General features: G+C 41.3%; 1 protein-coding gene across 2 annotated transcripts in view; it reads left to right on the top strand.

Annotated features, from left to right (window-relative positions):
- The window catches only part of LOC128505468 (von Willebrand factor A domain-containing protein 5A-like), a 119070-nt gene that overhangs the window by 29345 nt on the left and 63697 nt on the right, over positions 1-26028 (top strand). For both annotated transcript variants that reach the window (XM_053475909.1, XM_053475917.1), the window contains exons 4-14: positions 17-183; positions 710-824; positions 2097-2272; positions 2423-2511; positions 3367-3511; positions 13034-13113; positions 13426-13540; positions 14588-14737; positions 14965-15074; positions 15806-16023; positions 16247-16270. In XM_053475909.1, the coding sequence (XP_053331884.1) occupies positions 17-183; positions 710-824; positions 2097-2272; positions 2423-2511; positions 3367-3511; positions 13034-13113; positions 13426-13540; positions 14588-14737; positions 14965-15074; positions 15806-16023; positions 16247-16270 (1389 nt within the window). The remainder of the gene's footprint in view (positions 1-16; positions 184-709; positions 825-2096; positions 2273-2422; positions 2512-3366; positions 3512-13033; positions 13114-13425; positions 13541-14587; positions 14738-14964; positions 15075-15805; positions 16024-16246; positions 16271-26028) is intronic.

Here is a 26028-nt window from a genome sequence, read left to right on the forward strand (position 1 = left end):
TTTTTTTTATTTTCAGGTACAGGTGGTGGTATAGTGTCAGAGATAACATCAAGTTCCACTGGTGTTTCCTATTCTCTTTCTTTTACTGCACATGTGAGCTCTCCAAACCCCATCACTAAAGTGGAGTCCAAGTGTCCTCTAGAGCCCCTGACATTCCTCAACACAGAGCACACAAAGGCAAAGGTGTGTGTGTACAGTATGTGTCTGTTTGTCTGTATGTGATAAGGTACAGAAAGAAGGGAGGGAGGATCTGTAAGTGCAATAAATAAAAAATCTTCTGTTTATTTGCCTGAAATTATGATTTGAACTTGTACAACTGATAAGTTTAAAAAGTCTCTTTATAAAACTTATTGAATTTGAAAAAAATCTCTTGGAAATAATGGAAAAAACTGTGCAAATATGAAGAGTTAAAACTGAAACTGCTGCTTATTGTGCCTTTACAAACAACTGAATAGCTGAATACTTATCTAACCAAGCAAATTTTTACCCTAATCAATATGGGTTATTTTGAGTCAAATAATAGTAAAAAAAAAAGCACATTTTAGTGATTAATCTACATACTAGAATTATAATAAATAACTATAATAATAATTATAATAATTATAATAAATAACTATAATAATAATTATAATAATTATAATAAATAAAGTGTGTAGATGAATCTCTTTTTATGTATATACTGTAAATATACTGTACTGTGTGTGTTTAGGTAAGCCTTTCTGCAGGTCATAAGTTTGACAGAGATGTTGAGCTGTATGTATATTATCAGAATCCCCATCAGCTCACTGCTATAGTGGAGGCTGGAGCTCTCACTGCACAGCCAGGTACAATTTGTATTTATTTACAGAACAATGGTAAAACAAGTTATGCTAATTTTGTTTGTTAATGTCTCAGATTGATGCCTGCTACTGGTCTTAAAATAGTTAGGACGAGGCTATGTTTACCATGTTGTAGCATCTCCTCTTCTTTTCAAAATAGTTTAAAGATGTCTGGGCATTGAGGTTATGAGTTTCTGGAGTTTTGGTGTTGGTATTGGTTCCCGGCTGCTGAAGAGTTTGTGGTCGTCTTTGACATATTTTTTGTTAAATGTGCCAAATGTTCTCTAGGAGAAAGATCTGGACTGCAGACAGGCCAATTCAGCACCTGGACTCTTCTACTACAAAGCCATGCTGTTGTTATAGCTGCAGTATGTGTTTTTACATTGTCCTGCTGAAATGCACAAGGCCTTCCCTGAAATTGACATTGTCTAAAACCTTTTAAAACATTCCAAAACACGCAAGCTGCCCATACCGTATGCACTTAAGCACCTCCATACCATCAGAGATGCCGGCTTTTGAACTGAACACTGATAACACTGATAGCTGGAAGGTCTCCCTCCTCTTTAGCCTGGAGGACACGGCATCCGTGATTTCCAAAAAGAATGTTAAATTTGGACTCGTCCGAACATAGAACACTATTTCACTTTGAAACAGTCAATTTTAAATAAGCCTTGGCCCAAAGGACACGATGGCGTTACTGGACCATGTTCACATATGGCTTTCTTTTTGTATGATAGAGCTTAAATTGGCATCTGCAGATGCCGATGAGTGATGCAGTGTCATGAGAGCCTGCAGTCCACAGGCATTCAACAAAGGTCTTTGGCCTTATTCCTTACGCACAGAGATTCCAACAGTTTCGCTCAATCTTTTGATGATGCGATTTGCAAAGCCTTTGCAATTTGATGTTGAGAAACATCATTTTTAAAGTCTCCCACAATTTTTTTTACGCACCAAAGTGTTTTATAGCTAATCATGTTACACACCTGATGCTAGATGTACTTCCAGCTGAGTCTTTTAAAAATTTCTTGCTTTTTCAGCCATTTGTTGCTCCTGACACAACGTTTTTGAAACCTGTAGCAGGCATCAAATTTGAAATGAGCTCATTTAGTGGATAAAAGTGTAAAAATTTCTCAGTTTAAACATTTAAACATGTTCTCTATGTTCTACTGTGAATAAACTATTGGTTCATGTGATTTGAAAGTATTTAAATTTTATTGTAAACGTCCCATCTTTTCCAGGATTTGGGTTGTATTACATTTCTATTTATGCCCCTGTTAGGGACTCTAATGGGAGACCCTGCAGTCATGATCAGTTTCTATCCAGAGTTTCCTGAGTCAGTCATGTCCTCCACGATGTCATGTGGTGAGTTTGTGTTTGTTATGGACAGATCTGGCAGTATGGGCAGCTTTACACATGTGGGAGGCCGTGCACAAGAACGCATCGCTTGCGCCAGGGTAAGACTTAACACTCAACTGATCTGTAATTCTGTATTAAATCTGTAAATACTTTTTGTAAATCATAATAGCTTTTCCCAAGCGATATCTAAGTAGTTTTCACATTAATTTTGATTCAATTAAAATGAATGTAAAAAATGATGTGTTTAGGACACTCTGCTCCTGCTGCTGAAGAGTCTTCCCATAGGCTGTTACTTCAACATATATGGTTTTGGCTCTCACTTTGAATCGTTCTTCCCGTGAGTAACCAGCACACAAACTAGTGAATATGTTGTATCTTAATTATCCACAATGATCCCTTAAACAGTCTTAAAACATTTTAAATTTAGTTATTGATATTAAATGTCTTAAATGTTTGGAATTGTTTGAGGGGAGTATTACATTTGATCTGAAGCAGAATAAATGAAGCTGTCTACTTTTCTCTTGTTCAGTTTTTTATGCTTTAGTTAACCACTATTTTATATCCCAAAACTGTGACGATTTATGCAATGTCCAAAACCTCTTTGTTTAAATGTTAAATAGTTAGCAATGTTAAATAGCTGCATCTGCTGCACAAATTAGAGTAGTAGACTGCGAGCCAAGTGTTTAACCTCACAAATGTGTTTCTAAAAGGATGGTTAAAAATTCCCATAAACTCACTAGTTAACCTTGTGGAAAGCCTTATCTAAGTATCATTTTTGACAAACCTAGCTGCAGCATATTAGATAACATTGGGATTGATTATCTTATGTACAGTTTGTATTTTGTGATCGATTACATCTAAAGGATGCAATGGCTGGGGTGTCATGTTTTCTACACAGTGCATCCTTATGTTAAATGAATAAGAAATGCTTTAGAATAGGACCACGTAAAAATATCCAATACTCAGGCATGCCAAAAACAGGCTCCACATGAATGAATGGAGATGTAAGGGCTTATAAGCCCAGGCAGTTAGGCAGATGATGAGAACGAGGTTCATCAATGTTAGTTAATGTTCATTGATTGAATGATCCAGGCTCTATCTGGTAAAAGGAACCAGGAACTGTCCAGGTCTGGTAGACCTCACAATTGTATCAGAGCTTTGTTGTGTTTGCCTTGTAATTTTGTTGCTTTAGGAAAAGTGTGCAGTACAGTCAAGACACAATGGCGGAGGCAGTGAAAAAGGTAAAGGAGATTCGCGCAGACATGGGAGGGACAGAGATTCTGCAACCTCTGGAACATATTTACAAACAGCCGTGCATCCCCAACCACCCAAGACAGGTAACATTATCCCTAATTTAAACAGTGATTTGACAGATTGCAGTGATTTATTAATGCACGGTGGCCTTCTTTTGTTTTAACCTACTGTAACAATGAAATGCATTACTACCATATTACTATTTATTTAACAAATTTTTATTATTTTAAATTTATTATTAATTATTATTATTAACAAAAAAGGAGGCTTTTGAAGGATTATTAAAGTTTTTAAAGTTTTGAAACAGTGCTGTAGACTTGTCTTAGACTGGAAAAAAACAAACCCTGTTAACCATGTATGGTCCAGGATTATAACAAAACACTGTTATTATCATCTATATAAATAAAAAAGAGCCTTTGTCTATACGTTAGTCAGAACTCGCCATTTCAATGATGCGTACTTTCATACAGATGGTACTAGAATATTAGTTTTACCTACGACATTAGGGGTGTGCGTTTGCTGGCTTTACCGCTAAGTGACGTTATAACTGTAGCTTATAGACTTGTTCATTTTTCAAGGATTAATAAGCCACAGCTCCTGTGGTAGCAGATTAATTCAAGTCAAATATTGTAATTAAATGAATTTATAATCGTAGGACTAAAATTAAAGTATGAATTTAGAATTTAAATTAAATGTAGTTGTTTCTTATTTGCATCGAATCTAGACTCGATGAGCCGGGTGTCAATAGGTCTTACATCTTACATATTCATGAAAAGTTGTGAATTATTCAGTAAACCAGAGGCTCTGCTGAAAAACGTTCAGTCACTTTACCGCAAATAAAAGCTCTTTTTGAGTTTTATAATTTTGTTGTTTTGCTATGAACACACCCAACACTTTCATAAACTCAGTTTTAAAACAATCTGTAAGGTTTGTTTATTCTCCATTTTTACTGTTTTTATGCTAGAATTTCATTCGTATTTTTGTATTTTCTTCTATGTACTTTGATATAAGTTTAAAAGTTGCACATGAATTTAACATATTTACATCAGCCACATCATAAAAGCTAATTTTGTGCTTTATGTAAATAAGTGAAATTTGGTAAAGATTTTAAATTTACACAAATTAAAGAAGTAGCCCAGAGCACTGCAGGTCTTGAGAAAGGCCTCAGACCCCATAGGATTAAAAGGATTATCTAGGCCTCAGATCTCAAAGGATTAAAAGTAAACAAGGGGTCCGTTCTTCGTACGTCGCTTGACGCATTCAAGATGAACTGACACTTTTAAGATGAGATCATCGTGCTAATTACGATCTGGCTAAGTTGGTTCTTCGAGCACACTTGTTGTTGATGATTAGTATGGCAAGATTGATTTGTCTAGGATTATTGCGCGTCCGTTGGTTGGATATGCATCGACAGTATAAACACTGATCACAAGCCCTTCGTTTTTTTTTTTTTTGGAACACGTGTTATGTGCTAAAATGCCCCAATTCCCTCCCCCCCCTCCCCCCCCCCCCCGCCATGGATTGCCCCACCCTACATAATCGCTATGAAATATTATATTAGAACATAAATTTATAGGTTGATGGTTTACTGTCAAGAACTAACCTGAGGTGACCAGAAGACTTAGCTTTAGCGGTTAGCCCTTTGTAGCGTGAATGGTAAACCCAAACGCGGAAGAACACGAGTAGGCAGGATAATCACGCTCTTTAATCTAAGGACTCTCACGAATGGGGAGCAAGGGAAAGACACAATCTAACCCGCGTCCTATAAATGCACACTCAATCAGAAAGCAAGACCAATAAAGTGAGTACTCACGATTCGACGAACGATTCCGACGAGACATGGACCAAACTCAATGACTGAGCAAGATGCTATGGTTTGTTTACTCCTTTTATACTTCCTGGTTCGCGACCGCTTCACTTCCGGGTCCTAGTGCCGGTCGCGTTCCGAGTGTGCATGACAGTACCCCCCTGTCTAGGACCGGCTCCAGACGGTCCTGAGGTGGAGGATACCCTGTGACGGTAGTCCCGGATGAGCTCGGGGTCGAGGATGAACCGTGCTGGAACCCAAGATCGCTCCTCGGGGCCGTAGCCTTCCCAATCGACCAGGTATTGGGTGCCTCTGCCCCGAGGGCGCGAATCAAGGATTCGTCGCACGGTGTAAGCGGGACCTCCGTCAATGATGCGGGGAAGAGGAGCAGGGGGGGTGGGTGGAATCATCGGTGAAGTGGTGAAGGGTTTCAGTTGAGAAACGGGGAATACTGGGTGGATCCGGAGCGCCGCAGGCAGCTGGAGCCGGTAGGTGACAGGGTTAATTCTCAGATTGATGCGGTAAGGACCGATGAATCTGGGTGATAGCTTTCGTGATTCTGTGTGCAGATGGAGGTTCTTAGTGGACAGCCATACCTTGTCACCTACTCTGTACAACCGTCCCGGAGGGTGTCGGCGGCGATGCTGGGCGACGTAGCTGGTGTTGGTGCGTTGGATGGCGAGGTTGGCTTGGTTCCATATCCGCCGACACCTACGGACTAACTGTTGGGCCGATGGTACGTCAACCTCCGGTTCTTGATGGTCGAACATCCGAGGTTGGAACCCATAGCATACCTCAAATGGGCTTAGGTTCGTGGCAGAGGAGACGTGGAGATTGTGAGATAGCTCTGCCCATGTGAGGTAGCGGGCCCAGGAGCGCTGGCGATCAGACACAAAACACCTCAGGTAGCGCTCCAGCTGTTGATTGGTCTGTTCCGTCTGACCGTTAGTCTGGGGATGGTAGCCGGATGACAGACTACTGGTGGAATTGATCAGACGGCAGAAGGCCTTCCAGAACCGGGCGGTGAACTGGGGCCCTCTGTCCGAGACGATGTCTTTGGGGAACCCATGCAGGCAGACTACGTGTTCCAGAATCAGCTCGGCGGTGTCCTTAGCTGATGGGAGTCCGGAGAGGGCCACCAGGTGTACTGCCTTGGAGAACCGGTCAACTATCGTGAGGATGGTATTTTTCCCTTCGGAAACCGGCAGGCCCGTGATGAAGTCCAGGGCGATGTGTGTCCAGGGCCGTCGAGGAATGGGAAGTGGTTGCAGCTCTCCGGGTGTGGGTCGGTTTGGGTCCTTGGCCCTGGCACACACCGGGCACGCCTGAACGAACTCCTCTATGTCCTTCTTCATGGAGGGCCATCAGAACGCCCGTTTTATAAAGAGCCAGGTCCTTCGGTTCCCAGGGTGTCCGGCGACGAGCGAGGAGTGCCCCATTGTAGGACCTCCGATCTTAAGGTTTGTGGCACGTAGAGTCGTTCAGGCGGCACACCTGCCAGTTCGGTCTCCACAGCCTGAGCCTGGCGTACCCTCGTTTCCAAGTCCCAACGGAGGGGTGCAATTACACGTGACGGGGGTATGACAGGCACGGGGTCCGCCCGGGGGGCGTCCTCCTCCTGTTGTCGGGAAAGGGCGTCGGCCTTGGTGTTTTTGGACCCCGGGCGGTATGACAGATGGAAGTCGAATTGTTCAAAAAATAGTGCCCACCGTGCCTGCCGTGGGTTGAGTTGTTTGAGGTTTCTAATGGTGATGAGATTTTGGTGATCCGTCCAGACAATGAACGGCTCGCTGGTGCCCTGGAGCCAGTGACGCCATTCCTCCAAGGCCCACTTTATGCCCAACAGCTCGCGGTCCCCTACTCCGTATCGCTGCTGAGTGGGATTAAATTTCTTGGAGAAGAAGCCACAAGGATGTAGCTTCTGGTCTGGACCTCGCTGGGAGAGAACAGCGCCGGCGCCCACATCTGACACGTCCACCTCCACAACGAACGGTTGGTTGGCATCTGGGTGAAGCAGAATAGGGGCGGTGGTGAAACGGTGGCAGAGTTCCTTGAATGCAGAAATGGCGGCGGGAGTGAGGTGGAAAGGATGAGGTGAGGGACCCCGGGCGGTATGACAGATGGAAGTTGAATTGTTCAAAAAATAGTGCCCACCGTGCCTGCCGTGGGTTGAGTTGTTTGAGGTTTCTAATGGTGATGAGATTTTGGTGATCCGTCCAGACAATGAACGGCTCGCTGGCGCCCTGGAGCCAGTGACGCCATTCCTCCAAGGCCCACTTTATGCCCAACAGCTCGCGGTCCCCTACTCCGTATCGCTGCTGAGTGGGATTAAATTTCTTGGAGAAGAAGCCACAAGGATGTAGCTTCTGGTCTGGACCTCGCTGGGAGAGAACAGCGCCGGCGCCCACATCCGACGCGTCCACCTCCACAACGAACGGTTGGTTGGCATCTGGGTCAGACTGGTCAGTGGTGCTGCAACTGTACTGTAGCCCCGGATAAAGCGACGGTAGAAGTTCGCGAACCCGAGGAACCGTTGAAGCTGTTTGAGAGTCTTGGGTAGGGGCCAATGACGAACAGCTTCGAGTTTCTGCGGGTCCATGGCCACACCCTGGGGCGAGATAACAAAACCCAGGAACGTGGTGGAGTGCTGGTGAAAAGCACATTTTTCCAACTTGCAGTACAGTTGGTGAGCGAGCAATCTCTTGAGAACAGCCCGGACGTGCTGGATGTGTTCTTCAGTGGTGTGCGAGTATATGAGAATGTCGTCCAAGTAGACGAACACCCATCGGCCTAGCATGTCTCTCAGGACGTCATTGATAAATTGTTGAAAGGCCGAGGGTGCGTTACAGAGTCCAAATGGGATGACCAGGCTCTCATAGTGTGGTAGTGATGAAGGCCGTCTTCCACTCATCACCCTCTCTGATGCGCACCAAGTTGTAGGCGCTCCGGAGGTCCAACTTCGTGAACACGGTGGCACCAGAGAGGGCGTCCAGGGCTGAGTTGGTAAGCGGCAATGGGTGACGGATTTTAATGGTGATCTTGTTTAGCCCCCGATAGTCAACGCATGGGCGAAGCTCGCCCCCTTTCTTCTTCATGAAGAAGAACCCCGCGGCTGCCGGCGACGAAGATGGCCGGATAGTCCCATTGCGAAGGGCACTGGCGACATACTCCTCCATAGCCTGCGTCTCAGTGGCCGACAGCGAGTAGAGATGGCCGCGGGGAGGGATGGAACCTGGCTGAAGCTCTATCGCCAGGTCATAAGGGCGATGGGGTGGCAGATGGTTGGCTCTTCTCTTGCAAAAGGCTCCAGCCAGGTCACGATAGGGGGGAGGTATGGCGTTGATGTCGACGTGGAACACGTCCCAGCCTGAGCCCGTAGGCAAAGTTCAGTGCAGGTCGGTCCCCACTGGAGGATACGGTTCTGGTTCCAGGAAATGAGGGGGTCGTGCTGCAGCAGCCACGGGTAGGCGAGGATGATGGGAGGAGATGAGATGGAGGTGAGGTGAAGTTGGAGCTGTTCCTGGTGTTGATCGATTATGAAGGTGATGAGTTGGGTCTGGTGAGTGATAGGGCTGGATGAGAGGGGCCGACCGTCCACTGAAGTGATGTGAACCGGCTGGGATAACGCCTCGATCTTCATCCCCAATTCTTTGGCATAAGTTGAGTCAATGAAGTTACCAGCGGCACCGGAATCGATGAACGCAGTACTTCGAACTCGTTTGTGGCCAAATTGGAGAGTTACCTGGACCGTGAGACGTGAGATGGTGGCGTTGGTCGTGGTGGAGAGGTGGAGAGGGCCCGGTGAGTCTCTCCTCGCACTCACCGGGGCTGGGCGTTTCCCGGACGAAATGGACAGATCGCCCGGTGATGTGCCGCTGACCCACAATAGGCACATAACCCCTCTCTGTACCGTCGTTCGCGTTCCGCCCCGGTCAGGGAGGCGCGTCCTAATTGCATGGGTTCCCCGGCTCCGGTGTCAACCACGGCAGGAGGTGGAGATCCGACAGATCTAGTAGTTGGAGCGGTGAGAGCAGTAGGTGGTCGTGGTGTGGTGTAGGAGAAGGTGGGTGCAGGCGGCAGGGTCCTTGGGGCTGGCTTTGGGCGAGAGAGGATGCGCTGGTCAATACGAAGGGTGAGCTGGATCATTCCCTCCAGGGTGGCAGGAAGCTCTCGCCCGGCAAGCTCGTCTTTTATGCGCGGAGCCAGTCCCTCGTAGAAAGATGTCCGGAGCGCGGCATCTCCCCAGTCAGTCTGTACAGCGAGGGTCCGGAATTCAGCTGCGTACCGGCTCATGGACAATCCTCCCTGCCGCAGATGGTAGAGCTTGGTGTCGGTCTCCACCTCGCCTGCTGGGTGTTCGAAAGTGAGTCGGAGTTGGCGGGTGAACTCATTATATGAGTGCGCGGTGTCTGTATCCGCCCAGAGAACTGCCGTGGCCCACTCAGCTGCCTGCCCGGATAGCAACGAGACCAGAAGCGCGATGCGTAGCCGATCGGTGGAGTACCTGGTGGCATTAAACTCAAACACCAGATCAAGCGCTGTTAAAAACACATTACATTTCCCGTCCGTGCCATCCCATTTATCCGGAAGTGCCAAAAATACATCGGAAGGAGGGGGGGTGGGTTGGTGCGGTGCCGCGGCCGCCGCGACGGGAGGCCCGCTAGCCGCACGATCCACAGCCGCCCGGAGATCCGCGTTCTCTTTCCGGAGCTCCGCGACCTCGCGGCGCAAGGCCGCAACGTCTTGGAGGCCCTGGCGCAGATTAGCGATCTCCCCGGTTAGCTTGTTGATCAGCTCGGCGTGCTGATCTACCACGTCGCAGAGGCGCGCATGATCCGCTGGGTTCACCGCGGAAGGCTCAGTCATTCTGTCAAGAACTAACCTGAGGTGACCAGAAGACTTAGCTTTAGCGGTTAGCCCTTTGTAGCGTGAATGGTAAACCCAAACGCGGAAGAACACGAGTAGGCAGGATAATCACGCTCTTTAATCTAAGGACTCTCACGAATGGGGAGCAAGGGAAAGACACAATCTAACCCGCGTCCTATAAATGCACACTCAATCAGAAAGCAAGACCAATGAAGTGAGTACTCACGATTCAACGAACGATTCCGACGAGACATGGACCAAACTCAATGACTGAGCAAGATGCTATGGTTTGTTTACTCCTTTTATACTTCCTGGTTCGCGACCGCTTCACTTCCGGGTCCTGGTGCCGGTCGCGTTCCGAGTCTGCATGACATTTACAAAATTACAAATTACATGAAACAATAAAATAAGCAATATGAAAATATATATGTTGTACATGAAAACATACAAATATGTATATTTGTTAAATACATGTACTGTATACTTTTACATTGTTTATTTTTATCTAATTTTTCATTATAAAAATATATATATTTTTATTATATATAAATATTTATTTGCATATTCATGACAAACCCCTAAAAAATAATTGTGTTACAAAATAAAAATTATACTGTACAATAATTTGTATTAATGCTCTTGACGGCTGTATCGTGCCTAGGCCTTATTATAATAGTAATATCATATTTGATAATAATGAACCTATGAATTTATGTTCTAATATAATATTTCATAGCGAAATATATGCAAGATACTTTTCTTTTCCCACGTGAGTCAGTCCGCGTCAGTCGTGCTCTTTAGCTAATCAGATGTGACCTCGCCATTTCAACCAATCATAACCCGCCAGGAGCGTAGCCTTAATCCTGTTTACATGAAATAAACCTGCTTCCGAGGAGGTTTAAGCTTAGGGTCATGTTGCTATGACAACAAATGCGAGAAGCGCATCGAAGAACGAAACAATCCAAGATCAGGACAAATCCACAACAATCCAATCCAGCTAACTGAGACATATGAAGAACGGACCCCAGGCCTCAGTAAATCCTGCTTTTTTGTGAGAAATCGGAATGTATAGGTGTGACTAGCTAAAACATTAGTAGGAGTGGGAAAAGTGGGGAAGGGAGCATTATTTGCATTTGAATATTGTCTCACATTGTAACACAACAGTTACACTAAAACAACTTAAGAAGTCAGAACAAAACTAAATTAATTTAAGTCAGACGTAAAATTAATTAAGAGGTCCTGATTATACTGCATAAATATTATTTAATACAACAAAATCCCTGAAAGTCTATTCTATTTTTCCAGTTATTTTTATATTTAAAGTTTAATGTATTTTAAATGTAACATTTTTTAGTTTTACTACTACCTACTGTAGCAATCATTTCACAAATGAATTTAAAATGCAACTGATTTATATTGGCCCCTGTGGTTTTGCGGCACAATTTTCTGTCTGTCTTTACACACGTGGACAAAATTGTTGGTACCCTTTGGGCAATGAAAGAAAACTCACAATGGTCACAGAAATAACTTTATTATTACTTGCGTCTAAAACCAATGCTTTCTGACACTGACCAGCACATTTCTCTCTAGAATCCCTTGATAGTCTTGACATTTCATTGTACCCTGCACAGATTCAAGACACCCTGTGCCAGATGCAACAAAGCAGCCCAAGAAAATAACAGAGCCTTCTCCATGTTTCACAGTAGGGACAGTATTCTTTTCTTGATATGCTTCATTTTTCCATCTGTGAACATAGAGCTGATGTGCCTTGGTAAAAAGTTAAATTTTTGTCTCATCTGTCCATAGGACATTCTCCCAGTAGCTTTATGGCTTGTCAACATGTAGTCTGGCATATTCCAGTTTGGCTTTTTTATCATTTGTTTTTAACAATGGTGTCCTTCTTGGTTGTGTTCCATATATCCACTTTGGCTCAAACAACGACAAATGGTCTGATTCTCTGATACTGTTCCTTGAGCATAAAGTTAATCTTGGATCTTATTAGAAGTTCTTCTGGGCTCTTTTGTTACCATTCAGATTATCCGTCTCTTTGATTTGTCATCCATTTACCTCCTGCAGCCACGTCCAGGGTGGTTGGCAGTCCCGTGGATCTTAAATTTCTGAATAATATGTGCAAGTGTAGTCACAGGAACATTTAGCAGCTTGGAGATGGTCTTATAGCCTTTACCTTTAACATGCTTGTCTATAATTTTCTTTCGAATCTCCTGAGACAATGCTTTCCTTCGCTTCCTCTGGTCCATGTTGAGTGTTGTACACACCATGTCACCAAACAACACTCATTAACTACCTGGAGCCCTATATATAGGCCCACTGACTGATTACAAGATAGTAGACACCTGTGATGCTAATTAGTGGGCACACCTTGAATTGACATGTCACTTTGGTCACATTATTTTCTAGGGGTATTTTCAGTCTTTCTAGGGGTACCATCATCTTTGTCTTGGCCTGTTCCATGAGTTTATTTTTTAAAATAATTCTGTTGAAGCATGGTTGAAAAGCAATGTCTGACTTTCATTGATTAACATTAATAGAATTTTTATTTACTATTACTTTTGTCAGATTAAAGTTGTTTCTGTGACCAGTTTGTTGTTGAGATATTTTCTTTCATTGACCAAAGGGTACCAATAATTTTGTCCAATTTTGTATGTCTGTCCGGCATGATTTTGTCACAGCATCAAACTGGCTGGACAAAATTTAATGGAACTTTGGCAGTAGTTTAGTATTTTCCTGAAATTAAAGCTTCTTTGTGTTAATAAGTTAGGCAATAAGTTAGGAGTTCTGCCATACAGACAGACATACAGACAGACACATGCTTCAACCTGAAATAATAATATTACTAATTATGGATACTTTAGATACTTCTTGGTATTTTTTCCGCTGAATTTTCAAATTCATCTCTCTTTTTTTTTTTAAGTTGTTTATATTTACAGATGGTGAAGTAGGAAATACCAGAGATGTTCTTCATTGTGTAAAAAGAAATGCTGATGTTCACAGGTATGCACTCTTTAAAGATTAAAACATCCATGATGTATACTGTACAGATTTGGTTTTTGGGATATTGATTGACTAAAAGTATAAATAATTTAAGCATTGTGAATATACCTAACACATGATAGGTAACTAAGAGAGACACATATTTATTTATTTTGGGAGGATTATCATTAACTTATTTAGAATGGAAAAATATAGCAACATGGTTTAAACAACAATTCTCAAAAACTCTTTTTTCTCCCTAATAGATTACTATATCTAGGAGGCTCATAGAGGTATTTATATTATTTATCATCCATTTCTTTGTTTGAACAGATGCTTCTCATTTGGGATTGGTGAAGGAGCAAGTTCTGCACTAATTACAGGATTGGCTGAGAATGGATCTGGCCACGCCCAATTCATCACAGGAACTGAACGCATGCAGGCCAAAGTAAGGCTCTCTAACAGCAACAAGAAAACAAACAGAAAAAGTAGTAATAAAAACTTATAGTATCACTTTTATTATAATAATTTAAAATATACTGTAGATGCAAGCAGTGATGAGCGGGACCAAGCACCTATGCGATCGCCACCCGGGCACACCACACAACCTGTGTGCTTTTTGAGCATATTGAGACTTCCCATGGCCACCCAGATGCACTGCTCAACTTATGTGATGGCGCACCACACAATTTGTTGTGTTTTTTAAGACCTCTAAACACACATCGCCAACCGAGTGCAAAGCCCTGTAAAAAGCCCCGGACTCTGATGTCACTCAGAGAAGTCATGAACCATTTTTGGCACAAGTTTAAGGCATCCTCATGGCTGAATGTATCTTACTGGTGTGGCCAGGCAGCAATGACACTTGAGCCAGTTATTGTTGCTTGCAGCAACACTTACGCCATCGCCACACAGACAAGTTTTGTGCCTGCTCATCATTTAAGTTGCAAGTGTCCCTCTAGTCTCTGGATCTAATCATTATCATAAAATCACATTTTATGTTATTGTCATCTTTCTCTGCCCCTAGGACAACCTTGAGCATGTTAAGACCTCCAAAAGCCCCGGATGATGATGTCACTTAATGTGATGTCACTTAATATGATGTCAGTCAGGAAGTTATTAGCCACTTTACTGCCTAAATTTAAGGCATCGCCATGCTTGGGCCGATCATCGTTGCTCGCAGCATAAATTCCCTAGAAGGACTATATAAAAATCAATTGCGTGCGTTTTGAAAACAACCCCAAATAACTGAATTCCTGTTGAGTTAAGCCTATTACATGCATAGTGAAAATTGATTAGCTCAGTGCGATCTTAATGTGTACTGTGTTTGACATGTATATGTGCAAGTGTGTGAGCTATGCAGCAAATCTCATGTAAGATAGCACATAGTACAGATGTCATAGTGCTTGGGCCTTAATTATTAGATGTTTCTCATTTATGGTCATTTTACATTGTGTAAATCATGCCTTATTTTTATATATTTTTTTCTCAATTTTAGGTAATGCAGTCTCTTCGCTTTGCTTTACAACCAGCAGTAATTGATATTGTTGAGGATTGGGCTGGTTTGTCTTTTACTCGTCTGAGTCCCCAAATTAAAACACTTTTCCATGGTCAAAGAGCACTGATTTATGCCCAGTTGAAAGGAGAGGTGAGAGCTTATTTTTCAGGAAAAAATGTAACTTTTTACAAATTTTAAAATCAAATGTACTGCTTTCTTTAGTAGTCCATGAATTTGCAATTGTTTATGCACATGAGTGAGAAAAAATAAAGCTCAAAACATCATTTAAGTTGCAAGTGTCCCTCTAGGAAGTCTCTGGATCTAATCATTATCATAAAATCACATTTTATGTTATTATCATCTTTCTCTGCCCCTAGGACTATCAGAAGCCAGAGGCCAATGGAAAGATATCCGTGCGGTACCGCCTAGGAGAACAAGAGGTCTCAAACACTGTGCACTTCTCCATGATGTCTACTGAGAATAGCGGGTAACTGCTTCAAGGAGTACAAGCAAACAGTCTTTCATCTTATGATACTCTAGGATTAAGATGTGTGTAATCATATAATAAAGACTGGTTGGGTGGCTTTATTTGGCATATTGTAACTGTCAGTCAGCTCACAGTACTTAATATTAGGCAAAGCTACACGGTAAAAAAAAAAAAGCCGCCTTAATGGAAAAAAGTTTAATGATTATCAGTCTCTTACTGATTCTTTTATATTAGATTTGGGAGTAACTACACTGTTTGGAGTAATGTTTTAAATTAAGTGTATTTACCTAATTCGTTTTCTTAACATAGTCAATGCATAAGAGGCCCCAGGTCCAGATAAGAGCCGAAGACGGGTGTTTAAGGACTGTGCTCATAAACTGGCAAATAGCAGATTTATTTATTTATTTATTTATTTTTGTAATGGGAGATTAAATTTTATTGTATTCATAGCATGTAATGACAATAAAGATATTCAGTATTCAATGTGCAATATATTAAATATTTAATAATATATTGGTAGTATTCAAGTATAGTGCAAAAATCTTAAACAGTTTAGTGAGTTAAGCTTTAAAAACTATTTGGAACATTCATGTTATTTTATAATATTTTATATTTATATTTATTTATGCCACGTGAATGTGTGGTATTGACCTAAATATTTTGCTTTACTAATACAAAACAACTGCGACATTTGTGTGTGTGTGTGTGTGTGTGTGTGTGTGTTTATACAGTCTGGTCATCCACAAGTTGGGCGCTCGTTGTCTAATCCGCTCGCTGGAAAGGGAAGAGCAGGATGATGGAGTTGATAAAGAGGCTTTGAAGGCCAGGGTTGTGGAACTGAGCAAACAGTCTGGAGTGAGCAGCTCACACACTGCCTTCATAGCTGTCAATAAGGGCAGTGGACAAGTTGTGAAAGGACCACTGGTGACCAGGAGAATTCCAACACAAGGTAAGTGTTCTTTTTACCAAGTTCATTTATTTGACCTGCCTTTTACACTTAATTAAACTTAATATTTGTTGATAGATTAATTGTGTATTTAAAAAAAATTAGTTACAATTTTAATTTTGTATTGTCAATATTTTGCAGACTTGATGTTATTTTATCTTCATTCATTTATTTTAATGTGTTTAATGTAAAAGCACATAAATAATGTAACATTGTCTTTTCACAGATGTATGTTATTTGAAGTGTTATGGTAAGTTCCTGAATACAGTTAACCCTAATAATTTGTTCCAAAAGTGTGCTTGTATATCCAAAGTACTTGTATATCAAAGCGAATGTCCCTATAAGAAATAATGGAAACTCTGATGATTCATTCCACAACCCAAAATATTTATATAAAATATATATATATATATATATATATATATATATATATATATTTTTTTTTTTTTTATTTATTTATTTTAGTAAAAATAAAACAAATTAACCTGCATTTTACATTTGAAAAAAATTGTGGCTGAAGAAAGATGAGAGAGGAGAGGAGAAGGGAGGGGTCTACTGTGTAGGATGACCTTCACACGTGCGCGCACAACTTCTTTAACAAGGAACCTCTCTAATGACACTTTTTTTTTGCCACCTTTAATGGATTTCGTGGAAATGTGACATTGCATTGTCGTTTAAACAGATTCATCTCCTGCACTGCTACAGCCTTTTTAAGCTTTTTCTTTACAAGGTCCATTGTTGCAGTACAGTTACTAAAGAAAGGTCACTACACTTAGACACAAAATAAAATAAGAAATTCTTGTGGAAGGCTCGCAAACTGTGTTACTTGTGATGCGAGGTTCCCCTGTATTTCGTATTTATGACTTTTTCTTTTATCTTTTTTACAATTATTGAGCTTACAAGTTATAGAAAGCACATAAATAATCTAACATCATACATTTGTTTGCTTCTGTACAGGCTTTATTGTTTCTGTAAGTATTATTATACTACTTAAATATACTTATTAAATTAGGTTAGACTAGATTACAGTCTAAAAGTGTAATTTTGTAAGCACATACAGTATTCGCAGCAGACTGGAATAAAATAAAAGTAGCAGAGTAGTGCAAACACCCAAAAATGTATACATAACAGTAATAAAATGAATTGGATATAAGGGGAAAAAAGAACTGAAACAATAAATATAAGTAAAGTGGCACTGCATATGGATATAATTACTGGATGTTGGTAATAAGCCTTGGGCAAAATAGTGTTCCATCAACATTGATGAGCTATCGTAGAGCGTGATCATTGTTGGTACAAATGGCCAGGAGAAAAGTAAATCATTACTTGTCTTACAGTCTTACATTTATTAATAATTTGATAATGTTAACTTTACATCTATTTAAAATAAGTATTAACAACCAAGCTTACTTTCTTTAACATTCTTACTTCGAAAAAAAAACAATGTTTTCCCCCTTTACCTACTTTAGTATAAACACCTTCGAATCGGCCTTGATTCCAGTTTTTTGTATAAGTATCGATACAAAAAAACACAGTGACATCTAATGGGTTTAGTTTAGTTTTAAATAGTTTTGGTGAAAAATTAGCCAGTGGAACACCTGATCCTTTAAAATTGACAGATAACTTGTCGCCAACTTGTGAAAGAGGTGCACCTGTCTGTGGGAATAGTACACATAATTATTTAAGAAGACCTGCTTTTCCAGAAAGTGAATGCACGTTGGGTACCAGGAGAACTTCAATTGATTTTTACCTGTTTGGGCTATTAAAGGATTGGGCCATTTCTACCTTAACGCCATCCAAGCACTAGCGAAATGCTGGGATAAGTGCTTTAGTTTTAGCAGGGCATTAAATATAAAAATGAAGATGTGTTCTGATATCAGCACAATCAAAAGTCCCAGTTTGACTTGAATGCCCCTCGTATTTCCACTATCTCTAAAGTGTACAATACAGTATATATTCACAGTATTAATATTGTAAAGTTTTCTGAAATAAACTGTAAGGTACAATATATATTCACAGTATTATAAATGAACTGTAGTTTACCCTGTAGCATTTTGTGGTATGATTTGACTAATTACATTGCTGTACAAAGTTAGATGTGTGCTTTTTTTTCTTGCTGCCCATAGTCGGGCTTTCAGTAGGGAGACCTGATATGATGTCCACTTAGCCACCTCCCTCCCCATCATGTACAGTAGTTACCCAATTGGAATGGTTTTTACCGTCACGCTCACCGCCGTGTAAAAACGTCAGCGGCCAAAATAAATGAGTTGCAATTTAAAATGGCCGCCATAAGCCGCAAAGTGACATTTTCGCTCGTTGCCGTAAATACAATAGTGACTGTTATATATTGCGTATCTCTGTATCTGTTTATTGTTATTTAAAGGTCCTACACATCATATTTTTCATTAAATGTTAATATGATCTTTAGGGTCCTAATGAAAAGTTTGTATTATACGTTAATTAAAAATTCAAAAGGATTGTGTAAAAAAACCACTACTTTTACCTGGTAAAAACTAGCTCTGTTCTCAGCAACCTGTTTCAGTACATGCTAATTTAAATGCTCATGACCTCTGCTGAGCCCGCCCCCAGTTCTGTGGGGCGTGACACGTGGGGTATAGCCACGGAAGTGTAGTCCAGTGCGGGCAATGCTTTGGACTGCATTACCCACAAAGCATTGCCAAAGCAGTGCTTTGTGGGTAATGCAGTCCAAACTGGAAACCTATGGAATATGGAGCCCGAGCCTGTTTTCTTCAGTCGTTTTTGGTTTGATTTAAGTACGGAACCTACGCGGAAGTTTGTAATATCGCCTAACAACGCAGAAATTAAAAGAATGGACATGCATCGACTCGATTTGTCTTTCTCATCACTGCATGGGCATGAATTAACGGGCTGTTGCGCTGCCGCGAGCAACAACAAGAAAAAGCGGAGAAACTTACCGAGAGAGATACGGACGCGATGTGTTTACTGATGTGTTTACATGACTTCTTAATCTTCGACAGACATCGTTATAAACCATCTAACGTTACAAAGGTAAGCATAATATAGTTTTCCGACTACGTACACAGTTTGCAACTAGACAATCACCTTAATGCATTGTTTATTATAAACGGGCGATTAGGGATTATATAGAGACGGATGTACACAGAGAAGAAGCCATAACCATGTTTTATGAGAGTGTAAGTTAACTTACACTCCGCATTCATCGTGATTATTAGAAAAGGCGATCTGCAAAGAGTCATAGTAAAATAAATTACACTCACCGAGCCTGGTAAAGATGAAGCAGGAACATGAAGCATTAGTACAGATCCATTTTTAGGAGCAGCTTCCTAGTAAAACCTGCTTTATATTGACCCCCGTTTATAAAGCAGTCTGGTGAAAAATGATTATCGCAAACATGAACGCATTTAGGTAAATCAGCGGGGACGTTAGCTTCAAAAACTAAATTCAGCCACTGCGTCCTCAGTGGCTCAGATACCTAACCCTAGGTAGGTACCCTAGGTCACTAACCCTAGGTAGTGAATGACGACTGCTGTGTTCGCTATTACACCCAACAACTGTACACAACACTCGCTTAGGCAACATTTTGCTCCAGCGGCGAAAAACAATGGCCGACAGTTTCTTCTCACTCGGGGCGGGTCTTTGCTAAAACACCAGTGTCAATCAACTTGTGCAGGAGCGGCCTCTGTCGGTTTGGCGTCACATCGACAGGCATTTGTGATTGGCCTGATTTCAGAAGGGGGATGTTACTGTAATAAAAGAAAAGAAAACCACTGGGCGGCTCTTTATCATCGTAGAGTGGTTGTGTACGCATTTTCCTAACACACAGTTCAGTCCAAACAGCTTAAAATAGTGCATGTAGTGCTGTATGACCCCTTTAAGTTCTGGATTATTTCAGGTACTTTAAACACATTGTTGCGTTGCTCATGTTGGCTCATATGAGATGTAGTTTACAAATGAACACCTGGTTGGGTTATTTTGACCCAACAACTGGTTTATTCATTATTCTTCCGTTTCTCCAAATGGCAGCCTGCAAAATGTTGGAAAATTACTGTTATTGTTTCACAGGTGTAGTTTTAAGAGTTGTTTAGACAGGAATGTGTGTGTATACAGCTCAAAACCTCCATCAGTTATTAAAGATAGCATCTATTTAGAAAAACTGCCCCAGCTATTTCGGAGCTTCAGGAAATCTCCCGGTGCTCTGCGCATAACACCGGACCAACTCATGTCGGAAAGAATTCATAAACGTTTTCTAAACGTGGGCTATTGTTTTTTACTTATGATATTTGTCGATTTAATTTAAATGGATTTGGGCTCAGGGCTTCGATTCGGCATCGTGATCCCCCTTTTTAATTTACTCCTTAGTCTAAATCAGCGCTAAACCACATGCATGAAGTTTTCCAAAATGCATCCGCAGAAGTAGACTAATGATTATGAATAAGTCGGGAAAACAGCAAGCAGACTGACTCTGAACATTTTAAAAAACCTTTGCGTTCATTTTCTGACGCGCTCAAGTTCACCAAAAACAGTATAGAACAGCGCACCTTACAACACTTACAAAATCATAACATTTCGTTATTGTAAGTGCGCTTAAATAAAAGTTGAGTCTTATAAAGGCCATGTAGCTTATATAGTTTTATTGTATAGTTTTTGCACATTAATCTGAGTCCTCATCTGTTAAATTTTTGAGGACAAAGTTTTTTTTAAGCCTGTCATGGCGTGTGCCCAAATCAATATCGCTCCTCGGTCACTGGTTAGGCGGCCTCCCCTTCAGATATGCGAAGCAGCGGGGCCGCGGAATTAGACACAGCTGGTGAATTATCCTTGCTAATGATCCCAGGTTTGCACCCCGCGCTCTAAAATACTCTGGGTTTGTTGGGTTACAGTGGATTTTACTACGCGATGTGAGTGCGACGCGCGCACAAAAACGCGGAACTGCGGCATGCAAGCGGGGCAAATGCAACGCACCCCAGGGACTTCAAATCAGCGAGAGATGGGAGGGGCCGGTCCGGCCATCCGCGGAGAGCAGAGTCAGAGCGAGCTTTCCTCACTTCTTTAACATTTTCCTTCCCATGTTTTCCCGTAAGACCTCGCCTTGAGTCCGTGCTTTATGGTGCCGCCTGTGCACTTAGGGTTGACCCCGTTTCACGGCCCAAATGTAGTCAACAATATAAAAATAAATAAATAAATAAACGTTTTATGCTTGTTTTAATGTTATTTTGAAGTAAATGAAACAGTAATAGCTAAAATAGTAAAAAGTTTAAATATTAACAAGGGCAATGTTTGATGTCATGTGGGCATTATAAAATTTGTATTTAAAACTTTCAACTAAAAAGTGGCAGCTTGCACGCCTAAAAATAGACGCAGGTTAATTTTTTTATAGTCTAAATAAAAATTCTCCTCTTTAATTTCCTATAGTCAACCGCACACATAACGCTTTCCAGTGCGCAGAGGAATTTTGTTGTGCTAAATAATATTTGTGCAGTATAATCAGAGCCTCCTATTTCTATTAATCCTGGGTTTTTGTTCTTTTAGTGTCACTGTGTGTGCTTCATAATGCCAGACAACATTCAAATGCAAATTATTCACCCTCCCCAGCTGTTCTCACCTATACAGTCAGAGAAATTGAAATGCACCCCCCCCCACTTTAAAAACCTCTTAAATCCGAGGCTCTCCTGAAGACTTTCAGTGATTAAGGCCTCTTTTTAAATTTGTGTAAATTAAATCTTCTGGATTCTAGATTCTCTAAAGTTGACATTGTTTTAATCCTTTAATCCTTGGAATGGAAGAAATTGATATTTTCCTTATGATAGCATAAATTGCATTGTTTTTAATCAGTCTATACACAATAATATTTGTGGGTATTTTTATTTAAAAAAATTGTTTCATTGAATAATCCACGACTTTTTATAAACATGTAAGATCTTTCGACACGCCCCCCCCCCTCTCACACACACACACACACACACACACGCACACACACACACACACACAAACAGCAGACCAAATCGTCATTAGCACGTCTCTCCCCCAAACAGCGCAGCCATTTACTTTCTAGAACAGTGGCAGCTGGAACGCCTAAAACAGATGCAGGATTATTTTTTATAATCTAAATAAAAATGCTTTTTTAAACGTGGGCTATTGTTATTTACTTGCAATATTTGTTAATTTTATTTAAATGGGGTTTGGTCTCCGGAATGTTGAGCATCATGATCCTCTTCTTTACTTTCCTAGGTAGAATCAGCGCTTAATCGCACGCATAAAGTTTTGTAAATCCCTTTGATGTTTAATAGTAAATAATGACCCCCGTTGCGCTATACCACCGCTGGGAAAACCTTATGAAATACAAGTTAAAGACAATTATGATGATCTGTCACGGCGTGCGCCTGTGATAGGCGTGCACCCAAATCTACTATCGCTACTCGCTCACTCCATAGGCTCCCTGAATAGGCGGCAAAGGGACGGAGCCGCCTATTCGTGCCGGCTGGCGATAATTAACGTTAATATGATCTCGGGCTTGCTCCGCATTATAAAATCAAAGCACGGAGTTTTGTCCGAGGTCAAGGAAGTACGTGATGTGATGGAGAAAAGTAAGCATGTGAGTGAGGCGATGTGACGCGCCCCAGGGACTTTAAACAAGGACACTAGAATTCCGCCCTTTGATCTCCATGCTGAGGACAGCGCGAGAAAGAGCTGCGCAAGCTCCCGCGGCATCTTCACTCCCGCACCATGCCCGCCTTCGCAGCCCCGCTGCCGAAGAGGAAAAGGCTGCGAGGACGTTTGTGTTAAGTTTTTGCGTCAGCAAGGACTCGCACCGACCATCGACAGCGGGAGAAGCGCCGTCACGAGGGAGCGTTCAGGAGCGCTGCCTCCGCGTGCTCCATCCTGCCACTCCACCCACCGCCACTTATCGTCAGCTGTGTGCCCGCATGCCAGTGTGGCACAGCCCCTGGAACTGCACATACACAACCATTCTTTCTATTGTCCCGCCTTCAACCCTTTCCTTCCCCATTTTACCTAAATAAATTACCCTTTTCCTCGTAAGACCTCGCCTCGTGTCTGTGCTTTATGGTGCCGCCCGTGCAACATGGGTCGAACCCGTTACAGATCATAACAGTCTACTGCATTTCATTCTTAGAATAACGCAAAAACATAAGCGGGGCTGAATGACCGACATCAACTGACGCAGTAGAACGTTCTGACAATGTTATAATTTTATGGTCATTTATTTCAGTTAATAAATCTACTGCAAATTTAAAAAACACAAGATATAAGACGACACAAAACCCTACACGCGTCTTTTCTAATTACACGTGATAAAATCTAAAGGCTCACTGTGTTAACATTTATTTTGTTTAAATTTAATCCTAATAAGATTTAATTTAATTTGAATTCTACATTTGTACTGTAATTTCAGTTCTGTGATTATGAATTTGTTTAACTACAATGTTTTACTTGATTTTATCAGCTACTACGTGCAGTTCTAAAGGAGCGCGTCTTATTAATCCAGCAGAGAATGAACTAAGGCACGAGGCGTCAGTCTGTAGTTATATAGCGCCACTCAGCGGTAAAAGCTAGCAAACGCACAAAGCCAAATGCTACCGCCGAGCGCCGCAACAGTAGAACCAACATTACGATTAGGTAGCCACTGTACAGTACAACGGAGTCAGTCCACTGCCTTTATTTTCCCTTTCATTCTGTGCTGCCTCCTGCAAAATGCTGCCCTTGGCAGGTGACCACCCATATCAAAATCTGCCAATGTGTACAATTTGTAGTAGTGTCTGCATTGTCTGTGAATTCCGGCCTCAACTAAAGATTTGTGTGGCACTGTTTTTAATCGAGCATGCACAGTTATCAGGTCAATTTCTACCTGGCCAGAATTTTTTTTGTACTAAATAAACACCTTTATTATTTTAAATATGACAAACCCTAATAACCCTAACTTAATAAACAATTTCAATTCAACAGAAAGTGGAACTACAACCATTTTCATGAGGTATTGACGTAAACGCAGGTAATGCTCAGCACTGAGTTCCTGAGTCAGCAGGAACCTCCTTTGTGGGATTTATTTTTGTGTGTTTGTGTGTATAGCATTTACACCATATTTTACCTAATTGTATTAGCCTTAACATTAAAACCCGTTGCCTAATATTGTCATATGAAGTTTTAAACAAGCGGATCTGCGGTCACCCTCACAGACATTTGCTAGGTAGCGGTGCTGTAGGTGTAATCAGTAGAAATGTGCCACACCTGGCAGCGCTAGTCTATTTCATGACTATTTAGTGCGTCAGTCTATTTAATGACTATTTCGTGTGTCATCACGTATGATCATAAGGTTACACGAAATAGAGATCTCTGGTACTACAAACAAGGACAGGCAAACATCAAGTCTACATAAGAACATATTTCAGTTTCCAATGGCCGCCCTGTCTAAAGGAGGAGGAGGAGGGGGGTGGTACTATTTTAGTTTTTTTAAGTTCCCAATTAATAAACCCACGTTATCTCCAAACAGGAAGGTCTTCCTGAAAGTGCACAACCACTCTTACTTTACACTGACCCCCTTTGAAGCCTTTGAAGGGCTTTTATTTTTATTATTATGTCTCGTGACACGGCGGTCGTAGTTGAAAGAGGTTACTGCCATAAAAGGATGTACTTGGTTTTCAACAGCGTTTAGGTAGGAAGTACATGTCAAAGTACTGTAACATCCACGAAAATGTCAGGATTTAGAACATTAACAACAGAACATTTCTCGAAGTATCACACTGTTTCTACCAGCTTGCCTTATTCCCATAGTGAATCCTGGTGCCATCTTTTTCCCAGAAAAGCTGTGCACAAGCATCAGGCCATCCTCATAATGTAAAAGGAAACATGAATTACTGTATCAGACCAGACTACTCTCTTCCAATTTCTCCTTGGTGCAGTTCTGATGTTCATGTCCCTATTGTAGGCACTTTGGTGCAAACCAACTTTGTTGCCTGTTTGTTGGTGGTTGTTCCTTATACTGTAATATGGTTGGTAGGTATGGTTGGGTTGAGTGTTGGGCAATTTTATAGACAGGCCGTCAGTAAAGTTCAAAGCAGACCGTTAAGGGTACATGTCTCTAAGATAAATCTACATAAATCATAGTACTTGATTGTAGTCTTATCTTTAAACACATAGCTTAGACCTGGACTTGGTTGACATAATGATACATAATCCTAAAATGACCAGGCCTTGGACAAATTTAGAGTTCCAGCTGCATGACATTAATAAAACCTTTTTTTTTTTTTGTTTTTGGGGAAAAAATGTTTCTTGATTTTGCGTTTAGTGTCTAGCTGTTTTTCACTGGGCTATAAATATGAAGTAACACTGGGAAAATCCTTTTTGTCCTCCATTAACATGGGTAACATCAAAGAACTCACATCTCAAATTGGCTAGGAGGAGTGTTGAGCTGCATTTATTTTGAGATAGTTACAAAGAAAACTGAAATTACTTGAAATTACCAGTAAGCACCGCCAGAGCCATGCTAAAAAGTTTTAAGGGGACAAGTTAACGTATTGGGCCCATGCAGTTTGCAGGAGCCCAGAGGAGGAGGAGAAGGAGGAGAGGGGGACGAAGAGGAGCCTTAAGATCAGTGTGAAAATTGCTATGTTCCACAGAAGCCCTTAACTGGCACACAAATGCGAGAAGCTAAACATTGCCAAGCAACAGTGGAATAACAACTTGAGTCATGTATTGTGATCAAACCTTTGCATAGCTATAGATGTATGACATACACTACATAGGTTTATCATTCTATTAAATTTCTTTGATACGTATGGTTTTTTTTTAAAATAGGATTGGCATACTGTACATCATCTCGGTCTGCAATAAAACTTTTTTAATTATTCTGTTTTTTATTTTTTTTATTTCATTGCAGACCGTGATGATGTATGCCAATCTTACCTGGTCTCATCTGCTCTAAGCTGATCTCTTCTTATTGCATCTTATACAAATACTTTGCACATTACCCTAAAGTCCTGTTTTTGTTTT

This window comes from Clarias gariepinus, chromosome 2, assembly GCF_024256425.1.
Source record: "Clarias gariepinus isolate MV-2021 ecotype Netherlands chromosome 2, CGAR_prim_01v2, whole genome shotgun sequence".
NCBI classification, from domain to species: domain Eukaryota; kingdom Metazoa; phylum Chordata; class Actinopteri; order Siluriformes; family Clariidae; genus Clarias; species Clarias gariepinus.